Source organism: Lutra lutra, chromosome 7 (assembly GCF_902655055.1).
Source record: "Lutra lutra chromosome 7, mLutLut1.2, whole genome shotgun sequence".
NCBI classification, from domain to species: domain Eukaryota; kingdom Metazoa; phylum Chordata; class Mammalia; order Carnivora; family Mustelidae; genus Lutra; species Lutra lutra.
Genome location: NC_062284.1, coordinates 53154765 through 53169505, shown reverse-complemented (window position 1 = coordinate 53169505; position 14741 = coordinate 53154765). Strand labels below are relative to the sequence as shown.

The window sequence follows — 14741 nt, the reverse complement described above, 5'->3', positions numbered from 1 at the left end:
TAATATGGAGAAAATTATCTCTAATAAAAACATAGGAGAAAAATAAAGGGAAAAGCTAACAAAGCAAAACAGTAACGCAACAAAGTTCATAGTGAACATTTAATTAAGGTTAAAGCTAGAAAGAGGATTAGAGGTGATAATATCAGTGAGGATTTAAATTTTTGCCACATAAAGGTCACACTAGTGCCTACCACTGGTGAGTGAAGTCAGGAAAGGGTCAAGGAGGAAGGCAGCACAGAGGAATGTAGCAACAGGTGCACACAGGACATATTAAAGAACCTTTAGCTATGACAGGAAGGAAATGAGGAGGAGATGGGATTGCAGCTAAAAGCGGGATGACTCCCTTAGTGGTGGAGATGTGAAGGCAGCAGCTGTAGCAACGTTTCACTGTGAGCTTTACTATGTAGCAGGATGATAAAATTAAATTTGATATAGTTATGTGTTTTGTTAAAAGCTACAAAGCTAGGGAATAGTAGAGCTGACACTAAGCTAAGGTCATCTGACTCCACAGCTCATACTCTTACCTGCTAAATGAACCTCATAAGGAAGAGAGTTCGAGAATGAAAACTGATGAGAAAATAAGAATGAAGACAGAAAGGGGTGAAGTCCAGTGCTTAGCTAAGAAGGAAATGGGAAAACAAATAATGCGAAGGGTAGGCTGGTTTAACCTGAAGAATGCAGCAGGCTGGAAATACAATTTCATAGTTTCGGTCTTTATTCTCAAGTAGGTGTTATAAATTATAAAGTGAACTATGAAAAAACATGGTAATATGGTAGAAATTCAGGTGATCACTAAAGCTGAAACAGGCAGTACAGGATGGCTGGCCAAGAAAAATTTTATTAACCAACCCAGAATCTCCTACCTTTCTAGTTCATGACAGGTTCTCTCCAGATGTGGGGAAGAAAAAGAAAAAGAACAGACTTACCAGTGGTAGTAACGGAACCGGGGTCTCCAGTTAGGTGTTCGAAGTAATGTTTGTAATGCACATGCCAAATTCACAAAGAGGTAACACATAAGGAAAAACCTGGCAGAATAAAAATAGTAAAAGGCATGATTATTATTGTAAAATGATTCTCCAAGGGTTATTGTAAATAGAGACCTTTGTTGTTTTTAAGCCTCTGTTCTAGCTCACTACAGCCTTTGATTAAGACTAGGATGTAGAGAAATTTAACTTCTCCCCACGAACTTGCTCATTTTTCTGTGTTCTCTCACAGTGAAAAGACACATCCACTCTTTACCCAGTTGTTTTTGGGATAATCCAAGTTTCCTCTTTGTTACTCATCTTTGTTCCAAATTAACTTATCAAGTCCTATGGATTCTACCTATTTACACATTTTAAAACTTTTCCCCTCCCTTCCATCTCTACTGCTATCACCTTAGTTCAGGATCTCATTTCTTCCTTGCTGGATTAAATAAGCTTATGGGTGGCATTCCCAGCCCAATTTCAGCCTCCTTCTCACTTGTCTTTTATACCAAACTGATCATTCTGAAACATAAACATGATCTCAAAGGATCACTCACAACCTCCAGGTAAAAGTTCCAGGTCTTTTGTGACCTGGCTTTAACCTGCTTCTCTGCTCAGTTACTCTGAACAATCACACTCCATTCTATCCAAGCCAAACTACTTTGAATTCTCAGATGTGCTACGCGGTTTCATTCCCAATTCCTTTACACACATTCTGCGTCTGGAACATCTCACTCTTTCGTTGCTTAGTAAATAACCAGTCCTTTTTCAAGATGCAAGTGTCTCCTTCCCTAGAAAACCTTTCTTGAATCTCAGTCCCTTTGAGCTCTTACAGCAGTGTTCACCTTTACCATAGTTCTCATCCCACTATACACAGATTACTGGTCTCTCTCTCTCTCATCAGTTCCTTAGGGTTCTGTCATTCATCTTTGTATTCCTAGCATGCTGCCCAGTACCAGGCAGGTATTAAGTCATTACTAAGTCACAGCTGAAGGATCAAAGTTAACAGCAGCAGTAAAAGCTACAACCAGCTGATAATGAATAAGAAATGAAGGCAAAGAACTTTTGAAGTTATACAGGTAGGAAGAAACCATGATGATTTATAAAAGTTAGCCTTGAAGTTCTTAGGAATATATATTATTTAGGTGAAGTTACACCTGTACTTGGCTCACTCTTTTATCACTACTGTTATATGCCTGATGGAAATCAACATGTACTACACATCATATAAGCAAGAAAAAACAAAGAGAAGAACTTACATAGAAAGAATTGGGGCCACAAGATCCAGGGAGGCGATAAGAATCCCCAGCTCTGCAATGGCAGCAGTTAGAAGTAAAGCCCAGGTAGGTTCCCCGTTGGCTTTGCTGTGACCAAAAACCTGTACAGAGAAGGGAAATATCAGACACAGGTGGTGGGGAATGTCTGAGTCAATGTTCCCTGATTCCTCTATGCTACAGTTTCAGATATATGACGGATAATAGTGTTAACAACTGTGGTATCTTTTAAATAACTTTACCCTACTCACATATAAACTCATCCCCCATAGCGACTTAGAAGGTTTTGTACAAAAAACCCACGTCTTCACATTGTATGACCTAGTAATTCCTAAGCCTATGAAGACCCACACAGTTTCTCATAAAATCTGACAAAAAGGAAATAGGGTATGGGAAAGGGACACTCACCCTCAGAAAGGGTATGATGTTATCCTTGGCTATTGCCTGTAGCAGCCTTGGTGCACCTGTGAGACTCTGAAGTCCAGCCCCACACGTGGAGAAGAAGGAGCCAATAACAATCACCCATGGGGAAGGCCAAGATAAGGTACCCACCACCAGATTACCTTTCACAGCATCCCCAAACCTGTGTAAGAAATGAGAGTATGGAAATTTATACTGAAAGACTAGAGAAACATTCACCTAATTTTTTCTGTTTATAATTTTTTAGAGAATTAAAATTGAGACAGACATAAGTATTAAGAAATGTAAAGGTAGGCAGATTTGATTTATATTAAGAAAAAATAACCTGTAGACCCAGAAAATAAAGCTAAACTTCAATTATAGCTTCCCCCCCAAAATATCAAAATATCTGTGCTCTTTGCAAAAAAAATTGGAAAAATACAAAAAATATGAAAACCAGGAAGAAATCCATAATCACAACATAACTGGTAATATTTAGTATACTTTCACATTTGAATCTGTTCACTGTTTTTAAAAATACAGATGAGATCACAGTATACCTGTAATTCCACATTTTTAACTTACATTTTCCTATGTCATGAAAAACTTTTCAGGAACAAAAATTTTAGTGGTTTTAACAATATTGCATCATAATTTACATAATCCATTTCTCTAGTGTTGATTTTACACTATGGAAAATAATGTGACTAACATCTTTATGCACATATCTACATTCACACATCCCAGATTTGCTCCCTTATGGCAGATTCCTAAGAGGGAATAACTGCAGTAAAAGGGATCAATATCTAAAATATTTCAAAATCACTACCATTTTGGATTTCCAGAAAGGTTATAATACATTTTATTTCCACTGGAAGTATATGAAGTTATTTAAGTTTTATAGTACATACCTATTTCACACCAGCCTTGAGTATTAAAATTTTAAAAGTCAGTCCTAATTTGATGGGTTCATGTGACCTCATTGTTTAATTATTTATGGTTTTAACCATCTTTTATTAAGTATGACACACAAAAAGTAATGTACAAAAAAATGTACACTTCAATAAATTTTCACAAAACATCCATGCGGCTACTATCTAGTCAAGGAACAGAACACTGCCAGCACCCAAAAGTTGCTCTTATGCCTACTGGCCAACACTAGCCCTTTTGTGCCCCCCACCACTGTCCTTTTAATACTATGTCATTTTGCCTGTTTTTAAATTTTCAAATAAATGAAATAAGGTATACGTCTTTTGTTTCTTTCACTCAACATAGTGAAATTCATCCTATTTTCTTTGATAGCTGTGGTTCATTTATTTTTCATTGCTCTATGGTTTTCCACTCCATTTCCATTATGAATACATAATTTATCCATTCTACTACTGATGAACATTTTAACTTATTTCCAGATTTTGACTATTAATGATAATAGTGCTGTGAGAATTCTTATCCATGATTCTTAATGCACGAGTGCATGAATTTCTTCTCGGTCATAAGGTATGTGTACGTTCAACTTTAGAAGATAACGACCAACAGTTTTTCTTTCTTTTTTTTTTTTTTTTAAGTTTTTATTTATTTATTTAACAGAGAGACACAGTGAGAAAGGGAACACAAGCAGAGGGAGTGATAGAGGGAGAAACAGGCTTCCTGCTAAGCAGGGAGCCCCACGTGGGGCTCGATGCCAGGACCCTGGGATCATGACCTGAGCTGAAGGCAGTGGCTTAACCAACCGAGCCACCCAGGCACCCCGATAATGACCAACAGTTTTTTAAAGGGATATTCCAGCTTACATTTTCAGTACTTTTTATATTATGGAGTAATTTACCAAAGCACATACACCCATATATTTTCAGTGACAATAGTATAGTAATAGTAAACTGTGATACTTATTCTTTTTTGTCAACAATATGCATATACAGCATCTACTGGGATTTCTATCCTAAAAGAACTCCATTGAGTCAGAAAGAGTGATATGAAAAGCTACAATGTATATGGTATGTGCAATACTGTAGTGGCTGAATAAGAAGGGGTGTATGGTTACCTCTGCTGGGTGAGCGTGAGAAAGATTCATGGGACAGAAGACACTCAGTCTAATCGTAGAGGATCGATGTGTCTGCTAGGAGGGAATTAACTGTTCTAAGCAAAGGAAACTGTGCAAACAAATGTGTGGCTGAGTATTTAGCATCAGGTTATGGCTGGAGCCCAGGGAGTTTACAAGGGAATGCTGGGAGAGGACATCAGAAAATGGTACACAGGGCCAGATCGAAATGATGGGTTTCAAGGGGCTTTTGGCAGGCTGTAAAGCAGGAAGGTTTGTATGATCTAATTTTGTGTTGTAGAAAAATCTAGTGGCAACAGGAAAGAAGGATTGAAGATGCTAATATTTAAAGGGAGATAATTACAATAATCTAGACAGAAGATCCCAGAGGCCTGGGAAAGGGGACGGGGGTAAAGAATAGTGGAAAGGAAGAGATCTACTGAGATGAAAGGTGGACTTCACAGGACTTAGAAACTAACTGGATGAGGGAACTGGTGGAAAAAGTCTAGGATGGCACCCATGTTTCTGTTTTAAGAAGCTGAATTGTGAGGCTAGTTAACTCCCCCAGATAGGGAAAATGGGAAGAGCTGTAGCAGGGTTAAGGGAAAGATTTTTCTAGGAATCTCTTACAAAAACATATTTTTTGCTCATAGAGGAAAGGAAAGGAAAAACACTCAGCAACCTTCATGAATGAAATGAAGAAATTTTCAAGACTGTATTTAGAATGCTAAACAGATACATACTTATATGTTTCACAGAGGAGATGCTAGAGACACTTAGAAGTTTTTGTTTTGTTTAACTTGCTCTCCTTCACTTTTGGTTTTAGTTTTCCAACAGCTCTTCATGTGCAGGGAAGCCCTTGTGATGCAGACAAATTCACTACTTTATTGAAATGCTATATTCATTGCATCTCGCATATTTATAACAATATAACTGGTACTTATTATTCACTAACATTTTGGGAACTATATACATATATTTCCTAATTGTTAGTCATGATCTATACCTCAGGTTGGGTTTCGAGTTTATGATTGTCAAGGGGCAAAGTGGAATGATCAGATAAAACGGAAGACAGACACATAAATATTACAAAGAGATCAACTACTTACTTGTCTCTAAGAACAACACCTTCAATACAGGCACCAAAAAGGACAACATTGCTTAAATCTACCATACTGAGAGTCAAGGAAGGTGACCTCCAACGCTCTGAGATAAAAAGTAAACACTCAGGATATTTCTTCTATCAGTAAAATGAGGTACTAAATTCACTAATGTTGTCAATTCTTCCTTGAATTTTAGAGCTGAGGTGGGTAGATTATCCAGTGAGAAGTGAGCTGGTAAGATAAAAGTATTGATCAGCCTCATTCCACAGATGTGCCTATGACTAAAACTCAGCCTAGATCCATGAAAAGGATACAGACAAAGGAGGTGGTCAGGATGGCGAGGATAGTGCCAATGGGAATAGACTTTTGAGCATCCTTCAGATCCCCAGATCTGTTTGATCCAGCCATGATACCTTTAGAGGAGGAAAAAAGAACAAGTTAACTTCTTAGTTCCTGGACACTTTGATATTCATGCTGATACCAAAGACTGGAAGCAAATAAGAAGCTGGAGAATATAATTCTGTCTCCCAAGAAAAATCACTCCCTGGGTCTCCTAACTTCTAAAATAGACAACAGCTCTTCTGCTTACCTGTGACAGAGGGAAAGAAGATCCCCACCAGAAGAGTAAAAGATGTGGTGATGTCAACAAGGACATATTCATGGTTTAAACTGCCTAAGACATCAGAAGATTTGGCTGAGGGCTTTTCAATTATCTCTCCCTTCGGTAGGTAATTACTCCAAAGATTCTCTGCAGTGGTAAGAAAAAGGTATATAAGCAACAGAAGTATGGAAAGAAGATAATTAGGTAATTTTCTACCTAAACAATATTCTAAATCAGATTCCTCATTTATATAGTTTTTAAAGGTATGTTTGCTTCTACATGAGCACATATATATCATATAATAAAGAACACATAAATAAAAACCTACTGTTCTTTCTCATCTGATTCAAATGTAATTTGACAAAGTGCTTTGTTACATACAAATGCAATTAAATACACAAATGCAAATTAGTAGAAGTTAGGTGGACTAAAGATGAATGCTCAGCGGCTTATTTTTTTTTAAATTAGTAATCAATGCTATTTTTAACACCTTAGTGTAAAATTCATGCAAAGATATTTGTGGACCAAATAAGTCACTTAAGGCAGAGTTTCAGAAATTGGGCTGAGTGAGGAAAACAGCACATGTGGCTGTGGTGACACTGAAAGCTCCATCTGGTTGTCACTGCGAGAAGAACACTGGCCATTTTACAGTAACACACAGGGTATTGTATTATTTATCCTACTCTGAAAAAGGATTTGCTTAGCTCTGTTCTCAAAAGGAGGGAAATTTTATTTTATTTTTAAAAAATATTTTATTTATTTGTTTGAGAGAAAGAGAGAGAACAAGCAGGGAGAGCAGCAGAGGGAGGAGAAGCAGACTCCCTGCTGAGCAGGGGACCCAACAAGGGACTCGATTCCAGGACCCTGGGATCATGAGCTGAACTGAAGGCCGATGCTCAACCAACTGAGCCACCCAGGTGCCCCCCAAAGAGGGATATTTTAGCAGAAAGCGCCACAAGGGAGTCTGAAAAAGGGTAAGTTCACTAAAAGAAAAGCAGAAAGATGTTGAATTAATAGTGGTGTGCTGAGCTTGAGGAGGGAAGCGATGGTGTGGCAGTGAGACATGGACAACAGAAGAGTCTACGATGGAAAAGCCTGCTTTCCTGAGCAAATTAAAAACTTGTTCAAAACCTCCTGACTTACCTGTAATGACACCACTAGCCAATCCAGGAATGCCCTGGATTGAAGTGACATTATTGTGAATAAAGTATTCGTCACAGGTGGCATTGAAAAACTGACTTGAGTTACAGAAGAAGCCCCATAACTTTGACGGTACTGTCATGTTGTTAATTTCCTTGGTCTTAGAGCAAATATCAATGTGTCTTGATGAAAGGGTGCGGTTACCCAGCATGCAGACCCTAGTGAAAACAAACACAGAGAAAGAGGAAGTAAGGGTAAAAAAATAAAATAAAACAAAAGAAGGTAGGTTAGAAATAGGTTAGTAATGGAAAAAAACAAAAACAAAAACAAACCCTCATCTCTAGGAGGATGTGAAAGGACCTAACATTTATTGACTTGCTCTGTAGATGAAGGTTAATTTACACTTTCTGCAAATTTATCCTGACAGCCATCTCACAAAATATGCATTAGTATTTCTATGTTGTGGATGGAGGAACTAAAGTTTAGGGCAATAAAATAGTCTGCCTGAGTCATACCGGTACCAGTAGTGATAGAGTTCAAACAGAAGAACTGTCTGAAGACACTATGCTTACTCACCTTCCAAATTTTCTAGGTTACTAACCAATTGTTAGGTCTAAAAGAATCCCAGAGTCCTTTTGTTCTTTCTAAAAAAAAAAAAAAAAGAAAAACAAAAACAAAAAAACCCCTCCCTTCTTTTTTTTTTTTTGGCCTAGAAAAGCCTATGTTCATAATGACCCATTTGAAAATGTTACACTAAAGGTCAAACCTTCTGGCTACTGTTACAAGAAAGACAGCTTGGCTGGAATAAAAAGCACATCCCACTATGGCCTAAGAGAAAACTATTTTTGAACATGAGCCTAGACCCAGTGGGAGTGAGGATATTTAAGGACATTACAAATAATAACTGCTGATTTTATTTTTTCCTTTAACCCAGGGCTATAAATATGAACAAAAGAATAATACACCCACAGTTAAAGTAACTCTCAAGAGGTACAAAGCGACTTTTTAAATCTGCAAAAATGATAGTATACATACATAATGAACCATATACCCATTACTCAGCTTCAACAACTCAACATTTCCCAGGCTTGTTTCATGCATTCCTCTAGGGAATTTGGTCTTCTTCTGGTCAATATTTTAAAGAAAGTACCACACATCATGACCTTTTTCCCACCAAAAAGGAGAAGCATCAAAGGAGAACTTGAGGCAAAATGGAATTTCTCAAGTTAAGATATCCAGAATATCGCTTTCAAAACTTCCAGCTAATTTGCAGTCCCTAAATGAGCAGACTAAAAATTGAAGATGGAATCTATTACTAACATCATTTAGTACAGTAGAAGAAATACTGGACCAGGAGTTAGGAAATCAAAGGGTTCATGTTCTTTCTCTGCCATGAATTAACTTTGGGGCAAATCATTTAATCTCTAAAGATGTTTTTCATCTAAAAAAACCCTATTTTTCTGTAATCAGGTTAAATCAACACAGGAGCGAGGAGTCTGATACCTAGATAATCCAGATGACTTTTCAAAGACAATTTCTGTAACAAGATTACCAACACAATTCAGTGCTAACCAATCTCTATGCCACTAGTCAAATAGAGAACAGGTGACTGGAGAGTTACCTAGCTGTACAAATCCATTACAATACTTCAAAAAATACACTTTAGTGTACCTGCACTACTTATGCACTATGTATATCGTATCATATAATCTTTATATAGAGATACATATGCAAACAACGTGACATTTATTTCTCTTAACTTTATGACTAGAAAGTCTGCTATGGTATTCACAGCAGGCTAAAAAGTTTAATTCACTACAAATATTAAGGTAAGAGTTTAGATTTCTTTGATTCTCTTGATATTAATAACAGGAGTCCAACATTTAAGTACTTTACAAAGCTTGCTGGTAATAACTATACTATCATAAAGCTCTTCATGAATAGTTGTCCAAATATGCACAATCACTATAGGGAGGTTTTGAGAAAAACCTAGTATCTTTATCATATCTATATCCAAATGATGTTCAGAGTTGCCAGTTCTATGCTTAGGACATTAGGAAGAGGATCAACATGAGAAGTTTGCTGGGAGGCTTCCTGCCTAGACACTAACTGAGCTGACCCACGAGCAATATCTCCAAGAGACTGAAATTGTACTCTAAGTGATCGCATCACCAGATATTGTCAATGACTACCCAGTAAACGATGGCTGGCCAGAGAGACAGACACGTACGGGAAGTGTGGAGGGGCAAAAGAAGACTTGATAGCTCCAGCATAGATGGCCAAGATGGAAACAATGACACAGGCCAGGAAAAGTGAGGCAAACTTGTTCACGTAGCGTACACCGATGAACACCACCAACACCATGAGGACCAAGAAGGCTGTGCCATAGACACGCATGTTATTGAGCATGGCTGCTGATTCCTTGAGTGCATCATCACTACGAAAGATGGCCGCTCGGGGGACAATGTATACCTGTTAAGCAAAAGAAGTAGAAAATGAGGTCATTTCAAAGTCATCAAGTAAAAGGGCTGTTGTAGTTTTGTTTTCACACAGGAAAGCAAAGCTAAGACAGAAAATGATTGGAGACTTAACCTAATTCCTACAGAAACTGGATATCATTTATCTTTTTCTTTTTTAAAGACTTTATTTATTTATTTGACAGACAAGATATCACAAGTAGGCAGAGAGAGAGGGGGAAGCAGTATTCCCAATGAGCAGAGAGCCCGATTCGGGGCTCGATCCCAGGAACCTGGGACCATGACCTGAGCCAAAGGCAGAGGCTTAACCCACTGAGCCACCCAGGTGTCCCTCATTTATCTTTTTTTTAAAAGTCTACATGCTATTCTGAATACCTACATTTCCAAATGGAAACAGCAAAAAAAGCTCTAGTAATCTATTCAAAGGGTTATATAAAATAATTAAGATTATCTTGAGTCCTACCTCACTATTCCTACTTACCTATGATTATTTTAAATAGTAAAAAAAAAAATTCCAGTGAATAAAGAAATGAAAAACATTTTATTTAATTGGGATGAAGATATAAAAAAAGATAAAAACTTTTACTTTTTCCCTATTAGTGCAAGTCTTGCTTCAAGACTTTAACTTGATGGATGAAATGGTAGGGTGTTGGTAAATGGGTGGAAGGGAAGCAGGAGGCAGGCAAATGATACTCTCAACCTTTCTGACTTATGTTCACAAGAGAAAGTCAGTAACAGGTCAACAGTCAATCACTTGATTGATTCTGTAAGTGGATCTCTCAGATGTTTTGCTACCAAACAACAAAATAAATCCAAATCTCTATCTTTTCTATACTGCAGACCACAATTAAGTCATTACTCACCAGAAAAATTTCAATGGCACCAAGGATATACATGGCAGCTGCAAATGTGGTACCAAGATAAAAGCAGAGGCCAACAGCCCCACCAAACTCTGGGCCCAGTGCCCGGGAAATCATAAAGTATGAGCCCCCAGCTAAAAGACAAAACAGAATGTAAGCAAGATAAAGAAAGTACATCAGTAGGAAGAATGCAAACAGGTCCTAAATAAGAAGGATAAATGTTTCAAGTTGTTTTTTTTTTTAACTCTGTAATAAAAAGTAGATTTGCTAATGGGAAGTTAAAAATAAAACCTTTATGGTAGAATATGCTGCACATCTAATGCTCCACATGAAGTAGCACCATTTGTCAGTATTGCTTAGGTAAACATCAGAGATCATTTACTACAGGCAGGAGAGAGCCCAATAAAATATATTCTAAGATAAGCTAGGAAGGCTACACGAACTGACTCTAGCTTAGAACAGAGAATTTTCCTTTTTCTTTTCATTCAAGTATAGTTGACATAAATGGTATATTAGTTTCAAGTGTACAACACGGTGATCTGACGATTCTGTACGTTACGCACACCACACAATGTTATTACAATACGACTGAATGTATTCCCCATGCTATCCTTTTCATCCCTGTGATTTATTTTATTACTAGAAGTTTGTACCTCTTATTCCCTCTCACATATTTTGCCCATTCTTCCATTCCCCTCCTCTTTGACAACCACCAGTTTGTTATTCATGAGTCTGGTTTTCGTTCATTTATGTTTTTGGATTCCACATATAAGTAAAATCATATGGTATTTGTCTTTCTCCGTCTTATTTCAGTTGTGTAAAGTGAAATAATGTCCACCTGTGTTTGGCAAGATTTTTTTCTTTTTTATGGTTGAATAATATTCTGGTGAGAGAGAGAGAGAGAGAGACTGTCTCCACATCTTCATCTACTGATGGGCACTTAGGTTGCTTCCATATCTAGGTTATTATAAATAATGCAGCAAAAACTAGAGAGGTGCATCTATCTTTTTGAATTACTATTTTTCTTCTTCAGATAAATACCCAGCAGTGAAATTACTGGACTGTATGGATTTCTATCTTTAATTTTTTGAGGAACCTCCATGCTCTTTTCTGAAGCGGCTGCACCAGTTTATATTCCCCTTTACAACATAAAGAGATTCTTAAAGAATGTATTCTGAAGTCAAAGTGTGAATGTCTATGACCAAGAGACTAAATAGTATTCTAGTCCTCGGAAGTTTGTACCTCTGACTTTATAGCATAAACATACGGTCATTGACAATCCCTGAAATCCAATCTTAGCCTACTGACCTGGCACCACTCCATTAGTGGCAATGGCACTCATGGAGATAGCAGTCAACATTGTCTGTAAAGGAAGGGAAAGGAGATTTTTTAAAAATTAACACATAATGTATTATTTGTTTCAGGGGTACAGGTCTGTGATTCATCAGTCTTACACAATTCACAGTGCTCATCATAGCACATACTCTCCCCAATGTCCATCGCCCAGTCACACTATCCCTCTTACCCCCCTACCCTCCAGCGACCCTCAGTTTGTTTCCTGAGATTAAGAGTCTCTTATGTTTAAGGAGCCCTCTCTGGTTTCGTCTTGTTTCTTTTCCCTTCCCTTCCGCTATGGCCCACTATCTTGTTTCTCAAATTCCTCATATCAGTGACATGTATAATACTGGTCTTTCTCTGATTTACTTATTTCGCTTAGCATAATACCCTCTAATTCCATCCACGTCATGGCAAATGTCAAGATTTTGGGTTTTTCGATGGCTGCATGATATTCCATTGTATATATATACCACATCTTCTTTATCCATTAATCTGTCAATGGACACCTGGGCTCTTTCCATAGTTTGGCTCTTGTGGACATTGCTGCTATAAACCTTGGATGCACGTGCCCCTTTAGATCACTACATTTATATCTTTAGGGTAAACACCCAGCAGTGTGATTGCTGGGTCCTAGGGTGAAAGGAGAAGATTGTTACTGTATTTCTCTACTATTTTCCTGCCTGTGGGTCTCAGAGCACTTTCTGAAAAATTAACTCTTACTTACCTTTATGAAGGGAGTTGGCTGCCATTCCTAATAGTACGGAAATGAGATGATGTGGTTCAACTCATTGCCCTCGTCACATTACTGTTATCTTGAATATTCTCTTAAAATGCTTCTGTATCGTAAGCAATAGGTTAGGTGCTAATAGGAGCCACTGATCTCACCCTCGTTTCCTAGTTAACTTGGAAAACAGATCAGAAACTAACTAAGGACTAGCTACAATTACAAGAACAATATTCAGTAAGGAGGGGAACCACTGAAGACTTCTGAACTAATAAAAACTCTATTTTGAAAACATTACCTGGTAGCAGCAGAGTATAAAATGGACTGCAGATAGGGAGCAGATGAAGATGTAGTGACTTGTTACTAGGCTATTATAGTTCAGTGAAAATTAAGGACTGTAGTGCTAGTAACAGGAATATAAAGGAAGGGTTGTATGTAAGAGATTCCAGAGGGAGACTTGATCGACCTTGGTAGCTGAATAGATGTGAGAGGTAATCAAGGAGCCAAACATGGCCCTGAAGTTTTAAGACTAAGAAAAAGTTTAAAAAAAAAAAAAAAAAAAAAAAGATGGTACTATTAATTTTGAGTTATTAATGATACAAACTGTGTCTTCTCATCCCGCTTTATATAGCACCCAGCTGAGCATAATGTATGAGGAGGATATAATAATGATGGTAATTAAAGAGGCCAACAGTTGAATAAAAAATAATTTTTTAATAATAACCAACTTATAATAAAATGGATAGATGTGGCTGGGATTTGTGGATAAGAGGAGTTTAAATTCAAGATCAGAATGTTCTCAGTACAGTGGGGAAGAAGACCTGGAAACCATATCTGAATTTCTGAGGAAGGGGTAACAGATGAGACTTCAAACAAAAGAAATACTCCTCACCTCAAACAACAATCAGTGTTCTTCCTTAATACTATATTGGAGTAGTACATCATTTTCTAACTTTGGTGCTATCAAACTCAAATGGTTTGTATTCTGAATTCTTTGAATCAAGGACTATATCTTCTACCTCCTCTATAAGTCTTCCTTTGTAATTTCCAGTACATCATACTATGCATACAAGCAGGAAAGAGGAGACACTAAATAAATGAAAATCCTTCAGACTTTAATATCAAAATAATCTCTCCTGTTGAGATCATGAGTCTTTTCCTACTAGTCTTTGTGTTATTCTCAAAGAGGTCAAGTGCATATAATCTTGAGCTCCTGCAAGATCACTCTAGGAGTGATCTCTAGGATCCAGGTAATCTCTAAGAGCCAACTAGGGACTTACACAGCAGCAGCAGATAAGGACAATTGCAAAGGCCTGAAGAACTCCAGCCGTGCCCACGACCCATGTAAGGCGTAGAAACAAGATCACTCCAAAAATATTTTGTAGGCACGGGAGGTAGACACCCATGAAAGTACCCATTTGAGGGGTCTGAAAAGAAAGATGTTGACAAAAGAAAAATTATACAGTCATCTAGAAAAGATGCTTTATCCTCTTATTTGTATATAAAAACTTATTCCCTAACTACTATATTACTTACAAAAGAGATAATTAGTATAATCAATATCTTAAAAGAGGCACATATAAAATCTCCATCTTACAAATGATCACCAACTTTTTAATATTCCTAGAGCTATACATTGTTACTTTACACAGGTCTCCCTATGCTTTTACATGGGCATTTGACCACAAACTTTTAAGCATACCCCCCAAATTTAAAATGTTCTGTTCTTTGAAACTATTGGTTTCTCTTTTCTTTTCTTTTTTTTTTTAAGATTTTATTTTTAAGTAATCTCTACAGCCAACATGGGGCTCAAACTCACAAC

General features: G+C 37.3%; 1 protein-coding gene across 4 annotated transcripts in view; it reads right to left on the bottom strand.

The window, feature by feature from the left end:
• Nucleotides 1-14741, bottom strand: part of SLC12A6 (solute carrier family 12 member 6) — a 91637-nt gene that overhangs the window by 11190 nt on the left and 65706 nt on the right. For all 4 annotated transcript variants that reach the window (XR_007128466.1, XM_047735339.1, XM_047735340.1 and 1 more), the window contains 11 exons: nt 14200-14346; nt 12166-12220; nt 10861-10991; nt 9751-9992; nt 7524-7738; nt 6369-6527; nt 6094-6192; nt 5786-5843; nt 2648-2822; nt 2225-2343; nt 927-1025 (listed from right to left, as the gene is read on the bottom strand). Coding sequence is in view for 3 of the 4 variants with exons in the window: in XM_047735339.1 (XP_047591295.1) it covers nt 927-1025; nt 2225-2343; nt 2648-2822; nt 5786-5843; nt 6094-6192; nt 6369-6527; nt 7524-7738; nt 9751-9992; nt 10861-10991; nt 12166-12220; nt 14200-14346 (1499 nt within the window). In the remaining variant the exon portion in view is untranslated. The remainder of the gene's footprint in view (nt 1-926; nt 1026-2224; nt 2344-2647; nt 2823-5785; nt 5844-6093; nt 6193-6368; nt 6528-7523; nt 7739-9750; nt 9993-10860; nt 10992-12165; nt 12221-14199; nt 14347-14741) is intronic.